Here is a 20,448-nt window from a genome sequence, read left to right on the forward strand (position 1 = left end):
AGAGAGGGAAACCACTGGGCTTCCACGGGAGGCTGGGAGCTGGCTGTGCAGGGGCGTCCCTGCTGGGCGCTGGCCAGCAGGAGCTCTGGCCTCTCCCTTCCCTCAGCTTTGTGCAGGTTTGAAATTATTTCCAAGTAAAAAAAGTAAATACATGCAGGGCTCGGGGTCTGGTCCCTGCGTGGTCACTTAACCTGTCTGCGCCTCTGTTTTCTCATCCGTGAAATGTAAAGGAAAATAGTTTCTACTCGGGGCCACTGTGTGAGCAAATGTGTGAGTGTGTGCAAAGCGCCCGGGCCAGGCCCTGGCACGCATCGGCGCCCATGTTGGCTGGTGTCAGGGGTGGTGGCGGTGGGCGTGGGGCGTGGGGGTGGGGTGAAGGGAGTATGGGTGCTCCCTTCAGCAGGTGATGAAACTGAGGCACGGGGAGGCCGAGCAGTGGCCCAAGGGCCCATGGCCAGGGTCAAGCAGGTCCCACCACCACCTCGCTGCTTGCCCTGGCATGGAGCCGACCGAAGGAGGTGGTGTGGGCACAGCCAGGGGACAGTGGGTGGCACTGAGGCTCGACCTGGAGGTCATAGCCCTGCACAGCCAGATGGGGTGGTGCTAACCAGCCAGGATGTGGGCGGAGGCCCTGCCTGTGGTCCCTAGCACCCCCAGGATGTCTTCAAAGTCAGCGGCTTGTGGAAGGGGTGGCTCCAAGCACGTGGCGGTTCTCGTGTCACTGAGCCGGTGGGTCCTGGGTAGGTCCTCCCCGTCCTGGTAGAGTGTGTTATCAGTGTGTGCGCCGTCAGCTGGGACGGCATTCCTGGCTGTGCAGAGCTCTGTCCTGCTGCTGCTCCCGCCCCCAGACCAGGACGCAGCCCACCACAGCTCGCCACGTCCAAAAGCGCCCAGTGGCTGTCGGGGCGCCTGGGGCCGGGGTGCCGGGGTGCCGGGAGCAGGCATGTAGCCCTAGCCAGGGGGCCCCGATGCGGACGCGGTGAGGTGGGGGTTTGCCTGAGACAGTGTCTCTCTCTGTCCCAGATGAAGGTCACCGTGTCCAAAGGGGGCGACCGGGACAGTGACGACGACAGCGTCCTCGAAGCCACCAGCTCCCGGGACCCGCTCAGCGATGTGAGTACCCAGCTGCCCGCGCCCGGAGGCTCCGAGTCTGGGCCGCCTGCCCGCTGCGCCCTGCACAAGGGCGTCCAGTCCGAGTCTGGGCCGCTTGCCCGCTGCGCCCTGCACAAGGGCGTCCAGTCCGAGTCTGGGCCGCCTGCCCGCTGCGCCCTGCACAAGGGCGTCCAGGAAGCCGCTGGGTAGGGTCCGGTTTCCCACCAAGGCTTTGTCTTAGCAATGAGCATTTTGCCTTCGTTAAAGCGTGATTTTTTACTCATTAGGACTTTCCCATTAGGAGAGATTTAAATGAAGAAATGGTGAGTGAGCTGGCAGGAGCCCAGAGCCCAAAACGTTAAGCCTTGGACGCTGTGCCTGCACCGCTGGCCTGGGGGTGGAGGGCAGGCGGACGGCCGCCGAGTATCGAGATGGGCACCCCTGGGCTGCCAGTGGGGACGCCTGGGCTGCCGTGGGTCCTGCCCAGCTGCTGGGGACACCCACCCACCCCATGGGCTGGGACGGGAGACAGGCGGAGCATGGCGGGCAGCAGGAGCCGGGGCACCCACCCGCCCCGTGGGCTGGGACGGGAGACAGGCGGAGAGTGGCGGGCAGCAGGAGCCGGGACACCCCCCCGCCCCGTGGGCTGGGACGGGAGACAGGCGGAGCATGGCGGGCAGCAGGAGCTGGGGCACCCCCCCGCCCCGTGGGCTAGGACGGGAGACAGGCGGAGAGTGGCGGGCAGCAGGAGCCGGGGTTTGTTAAATGTCAGTGGAAGGTGCTTCTTTCACCCTGAGCAGGTCTTGGCCGAGCGTCCCATCCTGGCTCCCAATGTGCCCGTGCCAGGTGGAGGTGCACACTGACCTGGGTCAGGACATGCCTTTGGTGTCCCTGAGAGAGGCCCCTGGGCCCCAGGGCGCCAGGACCCCCCACACTTAGGCTCTCATGCGGGATTTGGCCAGTGACGGGGCTGGACCCTGATAGTGCGGCCATGGGAGCATCGGGCTGGGCCGGGGCGGAGGCGGAGCACCCCAGCGGGCCGGGAGGAGGCCGTTGGCACCTTTTCCCCAGCTCCTGCAGGTGCGGGGGGCGGGGCGGTGGGGAGGTTTCTGCTGACTGGAACTTGAGGCATCTCATTATCATTTAAATGAAGGCCTCACTGCCCAGCTCCCCATCTTGTTGCCACAAGTTAGGAAAATAGGCTGGGAGTTACCTGGGACTGCCGCTGCCTTGGTTTGTCCTCTAATTGCCAGCCCCTGGTGAAGGAAGTCACATTCTGGGCACAACGCAGCAGCTGGGGCTGAGGCTCAAACTCAGGACAACGAAGGCCCTCCCACCCCTCTGGCAGCTGGGAGCTGGCGGGTGGGCCCATCGGGACCCAGGGCCTTGGGCTCTGTCCCCTGACACCCTGGGGCCCTTCAGGAGCTGACCTGTCCCCGGCAAGGGTCTGTCTGGGGAAGGGGAGGGGGTGTCCTCCCTGACTCTGCAGTGGGGGTTGTGGATTGATTTGGGAGAGTGGAGGGCTGCCCTCAGCTGGCCCCCAAGCCCTCCTTTTCTTCCTCTGCCTTGCCCCTCAGAGGGGGTGTTGGATCTTTGCATCTGCCCCCCACTCCTCAGGCGGCTCTGGACCCTCCCTGTGAGCCCCACCCTGCCCAGCTTAGTGACCCGCCCCATCCACTACAGCAGCCCTGAGCCTGTTTCCCCACCCGTCCTGCTGGGGGAGGCCCTGGTGGTCTGAGTGTGTAGCTGGTGTGATCCATACCTCTGTCCTGAAGACCTCACAACACCCACTCGAGCCAGAGGGATCCAAGGGTGTGGGGGACCCCAGCAGCCCCTGCAGGCCAGAGGGATCCCCACCAAAGGTGTGGGGGGCCCCTAGCTACCCCTGCAGACCAGAGTGTGTGCCCTGATGTCTGAGGGGCCCCCAGCTACCATCCCCCAGCCCCAACCCCACCACCTGTCAGGCCCCTGTGGTGAACCCTCCTTTGAGGGCTCCATCTGGCACCTCCTCCCGGAAGCCTTCCTTGTCTAGCCAGGGCACCCTCCCCAAAGTCCTGCAACCATGGACCCCTCTGGTGGGTGGGCACGGAGGGAGGTCAGCAGAAGCTGGGGCCCTGGGCTGACCTCCCCCAGGTCTTCCTGCCTCCTCGGAGGAGCATTTCTGGTGGGGCCTTCCCTCTTGGGGACAGGGAGCTAGCCAAAGGCGTCCCTGTGGGAGCCTCCTCGGGTTTGGATCCCAGAGCTGCTGCAGGGGAGCCTCAGACTGGCTGGGCCCCTCAGGAGGACGACAGCCCCTGGGGAGGACCCCACCATGACGCCTAACTCTGTCTTCCTCCCTGCGGCCTCAGCCCTCGTGGCCCCTGCCTGAGAGGATGTCTCGCTGGTGGTCTTGGGTCTGGGCATCTGGACCTGTCCCCACCCGAGTTGAGGGCTGCAGGGCTGCGGGGCAGGGTTGAGGGCTGCGGGGCAGGGTTGTGGGCTGCGGGGCTGTGGGGCAGGGTTGAGGGCTGCGGGGCAGGGTTGAGGGCTGTGGGGCTGCGGGGCAGGGTTGTGGGCTGCAGGGCTGCGGGGCAGGGTTGAGGGCTTCGGGGCTGCGGGGCAGGGTTGTGGGCTGTGGGGCTGCGGGACAGGGTTGAGGGCTGCGGGGCTGCGGGGCAGGGCTGAGGGCTGCGGGGCAGGGCTGAGGGCTGCGGGGCAGGGTTGAGGGCTGCGGGGCAGGGCTGAGGGCTGCGGGGCAGGGCTGAGGGCTGCGGGGCAGGGTTGAGGGCTGCGGGGCAGCTGTCGGGTGCGTCCCTGGGAGTTTGTTCCGAGCGGCAGCCTCACTGACTGTCCCCTCTTCCTTCCTGCAGAGCTCTGCGCATGCGGTCTCGGGGAGAGGCTACTCTGTAAGTCTCCCAGCACCCCTCCTCCATCTTTGTCCCCCTGGGGCCTTAGGACCGGGTCCCCACCTCACCTGTCCGAGGCCCCACAACCTAGCTCACCCCAGTCCCGTGCCCGCTTTCCCTCTGGAGCCCCAGACTGGTTCTGGCCTCAACCACCATGGGGCTGGTGGGTGGACAAGCTCCAGAGTGAAGATTTGGGGGTGCGTCCTGCTCACGGTTTGCCAGGGGGCCCCCAGGCTAACATGCTGCCCTGGGGGGACGGGCTGGCCCTGTGGCTGTGGCCTTGCCAGGAGCCTCAGAGTAGTCAGCCTGCACAGACCCCAGCTGCAGCTAAGGGTGCCAGGATCCGTGGGGCCAAGGCCGGGCTGCTTCTTGGGGTCCTGTTGGGGGCCTGGGACATTTGGTGTGGGAGGTGCCCATGGTGTGAGCAGCCACCTCCAATGCCCTGACCAGCACCTGCCTCACCCCGGACAGAGAGGCCTGGGCCCAGGCTGGGCAACACCCAGGGAGCCAGCACCCCGTGGCGGGCAGGGGGAAGGAGACCTGTGTGCAGCCTTCATGACGGGTGTGTGCCCAGGGGGAGCGGGTGTGTTCCCCGGGGGGAGCGGGTGTCTGCCTGGGGGGAGCGGGTGTGTGTCCGGGGGAGCGGGTGTGTTTCAGTGTGTGCTGTGCCTCCCCGTGGGTGCACGGGTGTGTTTCAGGGTGTGCCGTGCCTCCCCGTGGGTGCACGGGTGTGTTTCAGTGTGTGCCTGAGGGAAGCAGGTGTGTTTCAGTGTGTGCCGTGCTTCCCTGTGGGTGCACGGGTGTGTTTCAGGGTGTGCCTGGGGGAAGCGGGTGTGTTTCAGTGTGTGCCGTGCCTCCCCGTGGGTACACGGGTGTGTTTCAGGGTGTGCCGTGCCTCCCCGTGGGTGCACAGGTGTGTTTCAGGGTGTGCCATGCCTCCCCGTGGGTGCACATGGCACGGTGGAGGGCTCCTTGCACATGTGCCTGGACTTGCTGTGGGAATGGCCTGGGAGGCTGGGCGCCGACCCCTGCCCCCCGGACCTGGAGGCCCAGCGCCATCTCCCCGGTCCCCATCACCACTGTCCCCTGCCCTCCTCATGACTGTGTTTCATTTTCCCTTAAGTATCAGGAGGAACATTAATGACATCATAAAACCCAGAGCTCCATAAAAGCCATTTCTACAGATTGACGGCCTGCTCGGCTCGTGGGAGGGTGGGGGCCTGGACTCCGCCCACCCCATCCTTGCAGCCCCCGAAATTTCCAGGCCGGAGAGGCTCCCTCACTAAACCACAGCAGCTTTTTATAGGGTGTGTAATTAAACCAGGAATGACCCAGTGTGGCCAGGCCAGAGGGGACGCAGCCTGGTGGGGACGGCCCCCCACTGTCTCCGTCCCACAGCTTCTGCTGGTGGCAGAGCAGGAAGCGGCAAGGGAGCGGCATGGGCGGCGCGGCCACAGGCCAGGAGTGGACCCCATGATCCCTGGACCCAGGATCATGGGCAGGAATTGGCCACTTGGCTGGGTCACAGCAGGGGCTCAGCCAGGCCCTTTGCACCCCCACCCCAGCTCCTGAGGCTGCCCTTTCACCTGAGGGTCTGTCTAAAGCCCTGGGCTCAGCTCTACCATCCTGGGCTCTTCTCTGCCACCCTGGGCTTGGCTCTGCCACCCTGGGCTCTGCCACCCTGGGCTCTTCTCTGCCACCCTAAGCTCTGCCACCCTGGGCTCGGCTCTGCCACCCTGGGCTCTGCCCCCCTGGGCTCTTCTCTGCCACCCTGGGCTCTACCACCCTGGGCTCTTCTCTGCCACCCTGGGCTCTGCCACCCTGGGCTCAGCTCTGCCACCCTGGGCTCTGCCTTTGGCCCCTCACCTGGTTTGGCCCAGAGTCCGTGAGCTGTTGACCTGGGGTGGCTGGAGCTCACTTCTGGGCAATGGTTCCTGGAGCAGCTGCCTGCCCAAGGGCCCTCTTCCTAGGGTTTCCTTCCTCCTGTGCTGCGTGGGGTCTCAGGCAGCCTTGCTGTTGTCGCCTGTGTGCGGGGGCAACCCCTCAGAGGTGGCTGTGGGTGTCCTGACAGCCATGGTCATGAGTATGATGACACTCCTCCACCCTTCCCATCGTCATGAGTATGATGACACTCCTCCGCCATTCCCATCGTCATGAGTATGATGACACTCCTCCGCCCTTCCCATCATCATGAGTATGATGATACTCCTCCGCCCTTCTCTGGGCGGTGTCCTGACAGACCAGCTCCTGGTGTGCGTGTTCAGGGTCAGAGTGTGGAAATGGGCTAAGGCCACCTGGCTCCGGCTGCTGGGAGGCACCTGGGCCAAGTGGGGTGTCCTGATGCAGACTCCATGGGCAGGAGGAGGACTGTGGCCCCCACATAGGTGCCAGACTGTGAGTGTCAGTGACATCTCCGAGTGCTGGGCAGGACTCCTGCCGGCTCACTGTGGGTCAGGGGGAGGGCCGGGTCTTAAGCTCTGGAAGGTGGGCTCTGCCCCCTGTTGCTGGTGAGGTGTGCACGTGGCCACCTCCTGTGGCCACCCCAGCTGGTCTGAGGTCCCCAGGGCAGCTGGGTCTCTCTGCCCTGAGCCACTGGGTGCCCTTCTGCTTCTGGGTCTCCACTCATTATTCAAGTCTTCTCCCCAGAGCACTCTGTGTTTCCTGAGAAAGCCTGTCATTAACTTGCCAGCTGCTTGCAGCTTAACCCCTACAGCCGAGGCACACAAGTGACAGATGGCGGGGTGGGGGGTGGGGGTGGGGGGTGGGGGGAGGGGGGAGGGGGGAGGGGCTGGCCTGCTTCACTGGGGATGGGGTTCCCCTCCAAGCCGCAGGAGCCCAGGAGGACCCTGAGGGCTGCAGAGGGTCCTGTGTGTGTGCACTGGGCCCCAGCGCACACAGACCTGTTTCAGACCCTGGTGTGTACAGATGGGCCCTGCCATGTGCAGGTGTGCGCCTGGGGCCTTGGTCCAGTGTGGCCCTCAGTTGCCCATGCTGTCAGCCCTGGGGGCCCCTTGTGTCCAGTGTGTGTGGGGGGTGCAGGTGAGAGCTCAGGCTCCAGGCAGAGAGCAGGGAGGTGCCTGGCCTCCTCGGAAGTGCTCTTGCCCGGCACTGAGGACTGGAGGCAGGTGGAGGCCAGACCACCCCAGGGGTGGAGGACCAAGAACCGGCCCCATGGGACGCATGCCCAGGAGCAGGACAGGACCCAGGAGCAGGCGAGGGGCCCGGGCGAGGGTCTGGATTGTGCTGAAGCCTGGGACCCACTAGTGGGGGTTTGGGACTTCCCTGAGGCCCTCAGACTCCTGGGTTGCTCCCTAGGCTGAGGCTGCCGTGTGTGTGCCGGCGTGTATGTGCATGTGCATGTGTGTATGTGTGTGTGCGTGCATGTGTGCATGTGCGTGTGGGCAGGTCTGTGCCTGTCCTGTGTGCAGCTCCTGTCCGCGGTACCCCCGTGTGGTGGGCTGCATGGGGCTGTGCATTGCCTTGTAGAACAGTGTCACGGGTTCCTCTCTGGGCCTCTGTGTGTGCGTGTGTGTGTGTGTGTGTGTGCACCCGTGTGTGTGTGACCTGTGTTTGTGTGTTTGCATGCTGTGTGTGTGGCATTGTGTGTTGTGCACATGGCGTTGCGTGTTGTGCACTTGGCGTTGCATGTTGTGCACGTGGCGTTGCGTGTTGTGCACGTGGCGTTGTGTGTTGTGCACATATGCACCCCTTGCCACCTGCCTGTGACTGGGGCCTCCAGCCTAATGAGAAGCCACAGCCAGGCCAGCAGCCTCCCGTGTTGCTGAGTGGCACGGGCATTCATCACCTGGTCTGGTTTTATGAACCGTCCTTAAAGTGGTGTAATTTTGTCCACATTGGTGGCCAGCAAAGCCCCAGCTATTGCTCATCCTCAGCAGCTTCTGCCCCAAGTGTGTGGTTTGGCCTTCTCAGCCACCGTCAGTGCTGTAAGGTAGAGTTGCTTCCACCCAAGGATGTGGTGACTGACTCCAGCGTGGCAGGGGGCTAGTGGATCGATTAGACAGAATGAGGATCCACAAGAGCTTGCTGGGGTTGGAGCCATTCCTGCCGGCGCAGGACCCTGGCTCGCCCTCCCACACCCATGCACAGAATGTTCTGGAGGGGCCTTTGGCCAGCAGGGGCCAGAGTGAGGGGCCGGGTGAGCTGCAGGGTGGTGGTGGCAGCCCATGGTGAGGCCCAGGCCTCAGGGACCCATCTCACCCTGCACATGGCATTTAGTTACCAGATCATCCTGTTCTCCAGACAGGATCACAGGCCCAGAGAGGCCAACAGGGCCACCCACCTCAGTGACTGGGAGCTGAGACCCTCAGACCTCCCTCACCACTCGGCCATGCCCACCCAGAATTCTCCTCCATGCGGCTGCCCAGCCCCTTGTGCCCGTCAAGAAGAGCCATCTGCATGGCTATGCCCACATGCCCTCCTCTGCCCCCAGTAGCGCCCACTTGGCCACAGCCCCCCCAGGCCCTTCCTGTCCCCACTGGCGAGGCCCTCCATCAGGGTCACAGACGCCCACCCTGCACAAACTGAGGTGTGGAGAAATCCGTCCCCTTGCCTCCCCTCCAGCCCGTGTGTGCTGAGCGTGTCCATGGCCGGGCATGCACACGGGGAGAAAGATGGGAAAGACCCGGGTAAGGGAAGCCAAGGAGTCGCTGTCCCAGGCGGGGTGTTAAGCACAGCGCAGGAAGGTGGGAGGGGGGGCCAGGCCGGCTGAAGCAGGCATAGGTTTGAACAGAGGGGCCGGTGAGAGGCCCTGAGGCCCCTGAGGAAGGAGCCCACCCCGTGTGCTTGGGGGCATGCCTGGGACAGGGAGGCTGGAGGTGGGTGGGAAGGGCAGAGACCCAGCCAGGTGGGACACTGCAGATGCCCACCAGCCGCTGGGGTCCCGCTGCCCTCGCTCTGTGCCAGGGCCCGATACAGGCGCTGTCTTTACGAGGCAGGTTTATGACACTCATTACGGGGCTCCTTGGGCCTCTTCTGAGCAGCCACAATTTGTACGGAAGCAATAAAAACCCAACAGCCTCTCCCTGGAGTCAGAGAGCCGCAGTCTCCTCCCGACCCAGCCTCTCCCTGGAGTCAGAGAGCCGCAGTCTCCTCCCAACCCAGCCACAGTCTCCTCCCGACCCAGCCTCTCCCTGGAGTCAGAGAGCCTCAGTCTCCTCCCGACCCAGCCTCTCCCTGGAGTCAGAGAGCCTCAGTCTGCTCCCGACCCAGCCTCTCCCTGGAGTCAGAGAGCTGCAGTCTCCTCCCGACCCAGCCTCTCCCTGGAGTCAGAGAGCCTCAGTCTCCTCCTGACCCAGCCTCTCCCTGGAGTCAGAGAGCCACAGTCTCCTCCCAACCCAGCCGCAGTCTCCTCCTGACCCAGCCTCTCCCTGGAGTCAGAGAGCCTCAGTTTCCTCCCAACCCAGCCTCTCCCTGGAGTCAGAGAGCCACAGTCTCCTCCCGACCCAGCCTCTCCCTGGAGTCAGAGAGCCGCAATCTCCTCCCGACCCAGCCTCTCCCTGGAGTCAGAGAGCCGCAGTCTCCTCCCGACCCAGCCACAGTCTCTTCCCGACCCAGCCTCTCCCTGGAGTCAGAGAGCCAGTCTCCTCCCAACCCAGCCTCTCCCTGGAGTCAGAGAGCCTGTCTCCTCCCGACCCAGCCTCTCCCTGGAGTCAGAGAGCCGCAGTCTCCTCCCAACCCAGCCACAGTCTCCTCCCAACCCAGCCTCTCCCTGGAGTCAGAGAGCCTCAGTCTCCTCCCAACCCAGCCTCTCCCTGGAGTCAGAGAGCCTCAGTCTCCTCCCCACCCAGCCACAGTCTCTTCCCAACCCAGCCTCTCCCTGGAGTCAGAGAGCCTCAGTCTCCTCCCGACCCAGCCACAGTCTCCTCCCGACCCAGCCTCTCCCTGGAGTCAGGGAGCCTCAGTCTCCTCCCGACCCAGCCTCTCCCTGGAGTCAGGGAGCCTCAGTCTCCTCCCGACCCAGCCTCTCCCTGGAGTCAGAGAGCCAGTCTCCTCCCAACCCAGCCTCTCCCTGGAGTCAGAGAGCCTGTCTCCTCCCGACCCAGCCTCTCCCTGGAGTCAGAGAGCCTCAGTCTCCTCCCAACCCAGCCTCTCCCTGGAGTCAGAGAGCCTCAGTCTCCTCCCGACCCAGCCACAGTCTCTTCCCAACCCAGCCTCTCCCTGGAGTCAGAGAGCCTCAGTCTCCTCCCCACCCAGCCACAGTCTCCTCCCCACCCAGCCTCTCCCTGGAGTCAGGGAGCCTCAGTCTCCTCCCGACCCAGCCTCTCCCTGGAGTCAGGGAGCCGCAGTCTCCTCCCGACCCAGCCTCTCCCTGGAGTCAGAGAGCCACAGTCTCCTCCTGACCCAGCCTCTCCCTGGAGTCAGAGAGCCTCAGTCTCCTCCCGACCCAGCCACAGTCTCCTCCCGACCCAGCCTCTCCCTGGAGTCAGAGAGCCACAGTCTCCTCCTGACCCAGCCTCTCCCTGGAGTCAGAGAGCCTCAGTCTCCTCCCGACCCAGCCACAGTCTCCTCCCGACCCAGCCTCTCCCTGGAGTCAGAGAGCCACAGTCTCCTCCTGACCCAGCCTCTCCCTGGAGTCAGAGAGCCTCAGTCTCCTCCCGACCCAGCCACAGTCTCTTCCCAACCCAGCCTCTCCCTGGAGTCAGAGAGCCTCAGTCTCCTCCCGACCCAGCCACAGTCTCCTCCCGACCCAGCCTCTCCCTGGAGTCAGGGAGCCTCAGTCTCCTCCCGACCCAGCCTCTCCCTGGAGTCAGGGAGCCTCAGTCTCCTCCCGACCCAGCCTCTCCCTGGAGTCAGGGAGCCGCAGTCTCCTCCCGACCCAGCCTCTCCCTGGAGTCAGAGAGCCACAGTCTCCTCCTGACCCAGCCTCTCCCTGGAGTCAGAGAGCCTCAGTCTCCTCCCGACCCAGCCACAGTCTCCTCCCGACCCAGCCTCTCCCTGGAGTCAGAGAGCCACAGTCTCCTCCCGACCCAGCCTCTCCCTGGAGTCAGAGAGCCGCAATCTCCTCCCGACCCAGCCTCTCCCTGGAGTCAGAGAGCCGCAGTCTCCTCCCGACCCAGCCACAGTCTCTTCCCGACCCAGCCTCTCCCTGGAGTCAGAGAGCCAGTCTCCTCCCAACCCAGCCTCTCCCTGGAGTCAGAGAGCCTGTCTCCTCCCGACCCAGCCTCTCCCTGGAGTCAGAGAGCCGCAGTCTCCTCCCAACCCAGCCACAGTCTCCTCCCGACCCAGCCTCTCCCTGGAGTCAGAGAGCCTCAGTCTCCTCCCAACCCAGCCTCTCCCTGGAGTCAGAGAGCCTCAGTCTCCTCCCCACCCAGCCACAGTCTCTTCCCAACCCAGCCTCTCCCTGGAGTCAGAGAGCCTCAGTCTCCTCCCGACCCAGCCACAGTCTCCTCCCGACCCAGCCTCTCCCTGGAGTCAGGGAGCCTCAGTCTCCTCCCGACCCAGCCTCTCCCTGGAGTCAGGGAGCCTCAGTCTCCTCCCGACCCAGCCTCTCCCTGGAGTCAGGGAGCCTCAGTCTCCTCCCGACCCAGCCTCTCCCTGGAGTCAGGGAGCCTCAGTCTCCTCCCGACCCAGCCTCTCCCTGGAGTCAGAGAGCCACAGTCTCCTCCCGGCCCAGCCTCTCCCTGGAGTCAGAGAGCCAGTCTCCTCCCGACCCAGCCTCTCCCTGGAGTCAGAGAGCCTGTCTCCTCCCGACCCAGCCTCTCCCTGGAGTCAGAGAGCCGCAGTCTCCTCCCGACCCAGCCTCTCCCTGGAGTCAGAGAGCCTCAGTCACCTCCCAACCCAGCCTCTCCCTGGAGTCAGAGAGCCTCAGTCTCCTCCCGACCCAGCCACAGTCTCCTCCCGACCCAGCCTCTCCCTGGAGTCAGGGAGCCTCAGTCTCCTCCCGACCCAGCCTCTCCCTGGAGTCAGGGAGCCTCAGTCTCCTCCCGACCCAGCCTCTCCCTGGAGTCAGGGAGCCTCAGTCTCCTCCCGACCCAGCCTCTCCCTGGAGTCAGGGAGCCTCAGTCTCCTCCCGACCCAGCCTCTCCCTGGAGTCAGGGAGCCTCAGTCTCCTCCCGACCCAGCCTCTCCCTGGAGTCAGGGAGCCTCAGTCTCCTCCCGACCCAGCCTCTCCCTGGAGTCAGGGAGCCGCAGTCTCCTCCCGACCCAGCCTCTCCCTGGAGTCAGAGAGCCACAGTCTCCTCCCGACCCAGCCTCTCCCTGGAGTCAGAGAGCCTCAGTCTCCTCCCGACCCAGCCACAGTCTCCTCCCGACCCAGCCTCTCCCTGGAGTCAGAGAGCCACAGTCTCCTCCTGACCCAGCCTCTCCCTGGAGTCAGAGAGCCTCAGTCTCCTCCCGACCCAGCCACAGTCTCTTCCCAACCCAGCCTCTCCCTGGAGTCAGAGAGCCTCAGTCTCCTCCCGACCCAGCCACAGTCTCCTCCCGACCCAGCCTCTCCCTGGAGTCAGGGAGCCTCAGTCTCCTCCCGACCCAGCCTCTCCCTGGAGTCAGGGAGCCTCAGTCTCCTCCCGACCCAGCCTCTCCCTGGAGTCAGGGAGCCTCAGTCTCCTCCCGACCCAGCCTCTCCCTGGAGTCAGGGAGCCTCAGTCTCCTCCCGACCCAGCCTCTCCCTGGAGTCAGGGAGCCGCAGTCTCCTCCCGACCCAGCCTCTCCCTGGAGTCAGAGAGCCACAGTCTCCTCCTGACCCAGCCTCTCCCTGGAGTCAGAGAGCCTCAGTCTCCTCCCGACCCAGCCACAGTCTCCTCCCGACCCAGCCTCTCCCTGGAGTCAGAGAGCCACAGTCTCCTCCTGACCCAGCCTCTCCCTGGAGTCAGAGAGCCTCAGTCTCCTCCCTACCCAGCCACAGTCTCCTCCCGACCCAGCCTCTCCCTGGAGTCAGAGAGCCTCAGTCTCCTCCCGACCCAGCCACAGTCTCCTCCCAACCCAGCCTCTCCCTGGAGTCAGACAGCCACAGTCTCCTCCCAACCTCTGAGCATAGGAGGGTCTTTCAGGCTGGCTGCTGTGTGGGGACCGTAGGGGTGGGGGCTGAGCCATGTCCTCACCCCATGGTGGGCACAGCCCGCACCCATCTGCCCACCCATTTGTCCATCTGCACCCACCCACATCCATGCACTTACCCACCACCTGTCCCCCATCTGCCACCCATCTGTCCATCCATGCCACAGTGATCATGTGCCTGAGGGCAGTGGCCTCAGCACAGCCTGACTCTGGGCTGGGCTCCATGCCGGGCACTGGGTTGTGAGGAGCACGTCACACAGGGTCCCTGCCCCCAGGGAGCTGCCATTCCAGAGGGGAGAGGAGCCAGTCAGTAAAGAGAGCAGCAGCTGCCAGGTCGGAAGGAAGGTGGGCCGGGGTCGGGGCAGCATCTCAGAAGGGGCAGGCCAGGGCGTCTGGGTAGGGGCAAGCCTGTGTGTGCAGGACCTGAGGCGGGTGGGTGCCACTGTGGGAGAGAACAGGGAGGGGTGCAGGGGAGCTGGGCCGTAGAGGATGGGAGGCTGTGCAGATAGTACCACTATCCCCCACCACCCCAGGCTAAGTGACAAAGGGGCTGACCCACCCAGTGCTGAGAGGGGCAGGGTCCAGGCCAGGTTTGTTCCAGCAGCCCAAGCACCACCACTCAGCCCTGGGAGGTCAGCATGGGGGCAGCAGGGACTTGGGGTCCTGGGAGGTGGCCATCCTGCCGTCCGCCTCCACTCCAGGCCTGGCCTCCATGGGCTGCGGGAGGGTGGGACGCCACGTGCGTTGTCGGGCCCCAGGTGAAGGGAGTGTCTGCATGTGAGAACACCTTCATCTCCATGGCATTTAGATCATCTGACCCCTCCACCTGTGGTATTTGATTGCAAACAGGTGAGGTCCATGAAGAGACCTCGCCTCCGTCTGCAGATGCGGAAGCCAAGGCCCAGGCATCAGCTGCACCTGTCGCACCCTCTGCCAGGGCGGGGTCCAGATGGGGCCAATGGATTTGGTCCCCTCCCTGTCCACCCTTTTCTCCTCGCCGCCTCCCTGCCCCACATGTGCCCACACAGGGCTCACTTCCCGCAGCGGGCATGTGCTCTTTTATCTCCCGTTTTGTGGGTCAGAATTGAGCAAGGCTCAGCCCGGGTGGCTCCTCCATGCTGCACTGTGCTCACTGGGGTCTCCTGGGGATGGTGGCTGGGCTGGGTGGAGGGTTCAGGGTGGCTTTGCTGATGTGCCTGGCTTCTGGGCCTTGGTGGCTCAAGGCCCAAGCAGCTGTGGCCAGCCCTCCCAGAGCCTCAGCCAGGCAGGCAGCACCATTCCAGCACATTCTGCAGGTCAGAGCCCCCCAGCCCAGCCCAGGTTCTAGGGGAGGGGTTGGACCCTGGCCTGGAGGGGCCTCATGAGTGCCGCCTTTCACCTCACTCACAGCTCCCTGCAGCGCTCCCAGGTACGGGGGCCACAGCCATCCACCAGGCAGGACAGCCCCACAGGGCAGGGAGATGCCTGACCGAGGAGGGCGGCACAGGCAGTGAAGGTGGCGGCGCACAGCCCTGCTGGAGAGGGCCAGGCCGGAGTCTGGGGTGCCCATCAAGCTGAAATCCAATTATGAGAACAGTCCGGGCTGCTGTGACACGGGGGTTAGGAATTAATGTTAACACTGTTTCTGGTTAAGACTTTTTGTGTTGATAAATAATTCATGAGGCAGTTAGCACTTTGAGCCTGACAACACGAGAAAATATTAATACGGTCGGCTCCAAGAAAGGTCAGCCACGTGCTCGGGGCCAGGGGGCCATCTTTTATTCATTCCCTGACACAGGCTCATTAATTATTCTGGCCCAGCCGGGGCTGTGCTCGGAGGGACACTAATGAGAAAAAGGAGAGTGGATTTGAGATCCACACGCCATCCGCTGCGGGGACGTAGAGGGAGAGATGGAAGGAAACGCCGGTGAGGCCTCTGAGGCGGGATGGGGCCTGCAGCCTGGCCCCCTGACAGTGCTGGTTGGGTGTGAAGAGGTGAGCGGAGCTGATCCGCAGGTGTGTGGGGCACTGGCTGCCAGATCCCAGCTCTCCCAGAGAGATGAGGAACAGGAGCAGATGCAGCCAGTATCAGAGAGCAGGAGGTGCATGGGGAAGTGAGGCTGAGGCTGTGGGTGCCCCAAGCACACTAGGCCCAGGGGGTGCAGGAACCCCAGAGAAGCCGCTGAGCAGAGACCCAGAGGGGAGGCTCCCGGGGCCAGGGGTTAGGAGTCCTGCGTGTGTGCACATGTACATGACAGTGTGAGTGCACGTGTGTCCATGATGGTGTGAGTGCACATGTCCATGGTGTGTGGATGTGTGTACATGGTGTGTTGCGTTTACATGTACATGACAGTGTGTGTGCCATGTGTACATCACAGTGTGTGAGTGCACGTGTACATGATGGTGTGTGTGTCATGTGTACATGATGGTGTGAGTGCACGTGTACGTGACCTCGTGCCATGTGTACATGACGTGTGAGTGCACGTGTACATGATGTAAATGACAGTGTGAGTATATGTGTACATGATGGTGTGTGTGCCGTGTGTACATGATGGTGTATGTGAGTGCATGTGTACATGAAGATGTGTGTGCCATGTGTATATGATGGTGTGTGTGAGTGCACATGTGTATGTGAAAGTGTATTGTTATGTGTACATGTGTACGTATAACCGCAGTGCATGCACGACTGCATGTGAGTGCACGTGTGTACATAAATGTATGTGGCTGTGCACACGTGTACGTAATGGTGTCTGCATGCATGTATATATGATCATGTTGTGCACATGCCTGTGTGGTAACGATCACAGTGAGGCCAGGGGCTCTGGGGGCACTCGGGGGTCTTCAGGCTGACGTGGGGTGGGGTAGAGTAGAAGCAGCTGGTGGCCAGCTCTTGTCACCAGGAACCCCCTTGCTGTGTGGAGACAGCTGGAGGGCCAGAGCACAGGGGCCCCAGGTGGCCATGCTCAACAGGATGTGAGGGCAGAGGGTTAGGGATGTGCTGTATGGCCGCCCTGTCGTGTGGTGGGTGCCCTCTGCTGTGGGTGTGAAGCCCACGGAGTGTGTGGCCAGGGACACGTACTTAACAGGAAGAGGTGGCACTTGGGTGTAGAATGGAAAGCTGTTCAGAGTGAGACTGTTCCTGTCCAGTGTGTGAGTCGGGCCGAGCCTGGAGGTGGCTGAGGTGGGTGCTTTCCCCACCCACGTCCCATGGCGTCACAGCACAAATGCCGGTCCAGCCTGTCCAGTGTGTGGGTTGGGCCGAGCCCAGAGGCAGCTGTGGTGGGTCCTCCCCGGCCCGTGTCCCAGGGTGTCGCAGTGCAAATGCCAGTCCAGATGTTCCTATTTGTGGCAGTCGCGACTTGAGAAAATTAAAGGTGATTTTGTGCATTTTAGAGCATTTAGGCCCAAGGCTCAGGTGGTGCTAAGCAGATGTCTAATTCTGCACGTCTGATGGAATGTTCTGGAATTGTATTGGGGCTGGGCAGTGCTCCCTTGAGGACTGGCCCCCAGCACCTAGTGCCCCAATCTTTGTGACAGTTGGGAGCCCCCACGAGGACAGTTTTGTCCCCTCCAACCACAGTGTGGGGCAACAGGCAATGTGGACTTCGGAGCCCAGGCCGCCCACGCGTGTGCCTGCCATGTCTCCAGCTAAGTGGACCCCATGGATCCTCGGGAACAGGATCCATGTTCTCAACAGACAAGACCATGGATAGCAAATAAGCAGCTGATCGGAGATCATCGCTGGGTGGGATCAGGGTCCTGAGCAGGAGCTGGCCGCACTCGTGTGCAGGCGCAGTGGCCACCACTGCACGGAGAGCTCGGGGGAGGGGCCGCAGAGCCCTGAGTGCCAGGAGGAGCCAGACTGGCTGGGACTCGAAGAAGAGCGTTGGGGGAACGGGCTCACCCCGATCCCTGGTCAGAGTGAGCTTGGGTGTGGCTGGGCTGAGGCCCGGTGACCCAGGGGCCGGTCCCTGGGGCCAGGCCTGGGAGGGAGTTAGTTTGATTCATAGGTGGTCCTGAGACGGAAGGGGCCTGGGAGGGTGTGTTCTCCAGCTGCCTCTCCTAACCAGGGCTCCGGCCCCACGTTCTCGCCGACGCAGGGCTCGCCAGGCCTGCTCCCTTGGCAGCTCTCAGGGAAAGTTCAGAAATGCATCGGGAGATCCTGGGGCCAGAGGCAGGGGTGCCAGCCCTGCAGCCCCACCACTCCCCTTTCCCATCCCCAGCTGTCTCTTCACGGGCCTGGACTGGAGGTCAAGGGCTGCCTGAGTCCTGCAAGGCCCAAGGCAAGTGCGGGCTGTGCCGGGTGCACTGAGTGGGGGCCTCCAGTGGGCGACGCAGAGCCCAGAGCTTTCCCTGGCAGTGATGGCCACGGGGCCGCCACATGGCACAGCCTCTCCTGAGGGCTTAAGCCCCCACCGGGAGGCACCCTCGCAGGCGGGCGCACAGCCCATGTGGCCTTGGCGCTGTGGGGAGGGTGCACAGGCAAGTCCGGCTCCGGCGTGTCTGCTCCAGAGCCTCACTCACCTGCAGCTCCTGGAGGCTGTGGCTGTTGGCTGCAGTGACTTGATTGCTTGTTAATTGCTCATTAATTGGGTAATTAGTGCTTTGTTGTGCTTTGAAGCCTAAACACTCATAAAAACTGAATTTGCTGAGTAAGCAAACATAGCATTTTCTTCAGGACCCGCCACCCAGTTATCTTGTGTAACCAGGTGCAAGGGTGCCTCCACCTCCCAGGACAGCGAGAGGAAGGTGGGCCTCAGTGTGGCGGGGCCCTGACCGGAGGGTGAGTGTGGCCTCCTGGGCTTCTGCCACAGATTCCAGAGCCTGGATTCAGGATTCAGAACCCACCCAGTCACCCCCAGTCTGTGCCCTGGTGGGCTCCCATGCACTCAGTCCTCAGTTTCCCCATCCGGCAGCAGGTGGGTCTGTGGCGACTTGCAAGTGAGCCCAGTGTGAGCCGCATCCCCACACACTGCCCGGCCCCCACCCCTCGGGCTCCATGGCAGCTCTTTCCAGGCGCCTGCTCTTCCAGTCTCCAGAGAAGAAAGGCCTGGGGAGCGGGCGGAGAGTGTCTATGCTAGGATCAGGGTCAGAGAGGGAGGAGCTGGCCGTCAGGTGGGCCAGGAAGCCTCAGCCCCATGCCCCGGCCCTCCAGCTCGATGCCCACCCAGTCCTGCCCCCAGCCCTCTCTCAGTTGACCCCAGGTCCCTCCCGCCAGGTACCGCCTCCCCTCGGCCTTGGGCCCCATTCCCTGTGGGCCACCCTGAGAGTGTGCCCGGCTGGTCCCGGCCACATACCCACCCTGGTTCCTGGCACACCTCCATCTGGCCTGGTGCAGCAGCAGAGCCCAGCCCCACACTGTCTCCTGCACCCAACCATGCCAGAATGGAGGCCAGACATCCCCTCTCAGTGGACTCCACACGCCTCCTGACCCGCCCACCACACACTGTCACTGCCAGCCATCCCGTGGGCTTCCGAGCCGCCTGTGGTATGTGTGGCGCCTGCTCTGGGCTCACCACATCAGCACCTGGAACCAGGCTCCAGGGCAAGCCCACTGCTCACTGCACCTGCCTCACCCAGGGGGCCCCTCCCCGATGTCAGGAGGACTCACAGCCCCACACCTATGGCCCCACAAGCCCAGATCCCCAGATCCCCAGATCCCCAGCTCTGAGTCCTGGGCTCAGCTCCAGGCCCTTGCTGAGTAGCCATGCAGCTGAAGAAAGTTCTTTCCCTCTGAACCTCTGCTTCCTCACCTATGAAATGGGCTGATACTGCTGTGACACTCCCACCACACCCCTACCCCGAGGCACGTCAGGTGCAAATCCACTGTGAGCCTGGGGGGCACAGCCTCCCACCACACCCCTACCCCAAGGCACGTCAGGTGCAAATCCACTGTGAGCCTGGGGGGCACAGCCTCCCACCACACCCCTACCCCAAGGCACGTCAGGTGCAAATCCACTGTGAACCTGGGGGGCACAGCCTCCCACCACACCCCCTACCCCAAGGCACGTCAGGTGCAAATCCACTGTCAGCCTGGGGGGCACAGCCCCACACCACACCCCTACCCTGAGGCACGTCAGGTGCAAATCCACTCAGTGGGCCCCACCCATCCATTCTATGCCAGTACCGTGGATGGCCAAAGGTGCCTCACCCTCAAGTGCCAGATTTGGGCCCTGCAGCTCCAGCACCCACACCCGTAACCCCCTGCCCACGAGGGGCCAGCAGCCCCGCCGGAGGTCATGCACCCCCCCACCCCGGGGACAGCTGCCCAGCTGCGTGGGGTGAGTGCACAAGTGGCTCCCACCTGGCTGTGCCCCCCCAGGCAGCCCAGTTCTGCCCATGCAGGGGAAGGGAAGTGGAGCCTGGGCTGAGCCCACATGGTGGAGGGGTGCGGATTCACAGGACTGAGGCGGCCGAAAGGGGCTGAGAGTGACCTTTCCAATCGTGAGACATTTCACACAGTGTGAAGCTCAACTCGAAACCTCCCCAGCTGCTCTCAGCCCTGGGGACTGCCGGTGCCACGCCAGCCCCTGCCCCTTATTTCAGCCAAATCGCTTGATTGGAATGCATTGCATATCCCGCCCGAGCATGCAGCCCAAATGAAGGTGGGCCCCTTGGCACTGCCATCTGGGAAGATGGGGTCCCACAGGGCAGGGCACGGGGCCCACAGCCACTCATGCTTCTGCCCCATCCCTTCCAGAGCTGCTCCCCCCACCACCCCGAACCATCCGGGTTGCTGGAGTTTCTGGGCTGCAGGTTCAGACAGAATAGGTGAAGCAGCCAAGCTGCCGTCTGCCCCACGAGGGCCCAGCACAGGCGGCGCAGGTGGCCCTTTTCCCCACTCGGCGGCACATGGCTCTGTGGCAGGTCCTGAGGCGCCCACGTGCCACATACAGACATTGGGACACGTGGCAGGACACTGAGGGCAGAAGCCACCAAGGGCAGGATGACCAGATGGCACAGGGAGGGGCCAGGAACTGGCACACGCAGGACACGCCACGGCACACGTGCACACGGCAGATGCTCCTCGTATCCCCGGGCACCTGGGTGGGCACGCGTGGCTCAACAGGGCCCCACGGAGGACACATGTGCACACTCAGGCCACACATGCTCAGCCAGGGTGGGGCCTCCGCACCGGTGTTCCCAGCAGCTCGGCCTCTCACCCGACACTCAGGCTGGGCCTTTCCACTCCATCCTGCCCACGCCTTGCCACTGTTAGAGGTACCTCGGGTTGGTGCAGGCGCCCGTGTTGTTGGGGTGTTTTTTCTGCTGGTGAGGAGGGGTCAGGGCCCCCTGCCCCAGGTAGTTCTGCTCAGGAACCTTCATGCAGTGCCTCAGAGCAGAAACCCGGCCCTCACTGGCCCTGCCTCAGCCCCTCTCCCACCCACTGGGCCCAGACAGCTCTCCTGGATGGGAAGCTGGGGAGGTGGAAGCAGAGGCTGGCAGTGTTTCCAGCACCCTTCCCCAATGCTGGGCC

The 20,448-nt window shown here is 63.6% G+C and overlaps 1 protein-coding gene across 16 annotated transcripts in view; it reads left to right on the forward strand.

The window, feature by feature from the left end:
* Window positions 1-20,448, forward strand: part of FBRSL1 (fibrosin like 1) — a 98,644-nt gene that overhangs the window by 35,274 nt on the left and 42,922 nt on the right. For 15 of the 16 annotated variants that reach the window (XM_034934903.4, XM_034934904.4, XM_034934908.4 and 12 more), the window contains exons 3-4: window positions 1,024-1,113; window positions 3,942-3,977. In XM_034934903.4, coding sequence (XP_034790794.2) covers window positions 1,024-1,113; window positions 3,942-3,977 — 126 coding nt within the window. The remainder of the gene's footprint in view (window positions 1-1,023; window positions 1,114-3,941; window positions 3,978-20,448) is intronic. The other variant, XM_034934897.3, reaches the window with a different exon arrangement.

The sequence above is a fragment of the Pan paniscus genome, chromosome 10, assembly GCF_029289425.2.
Source record: "Pan paniscus chromosome 10, NHGRI_mPanPan1-v2.0_pri, whole genome shotgun sequence".
NCBI classification, from domain to species: Eukaryota; Metazoa; Chordata; class Mammalia; order Primates; family Hominidae; genus Pan; species Pan paniscus.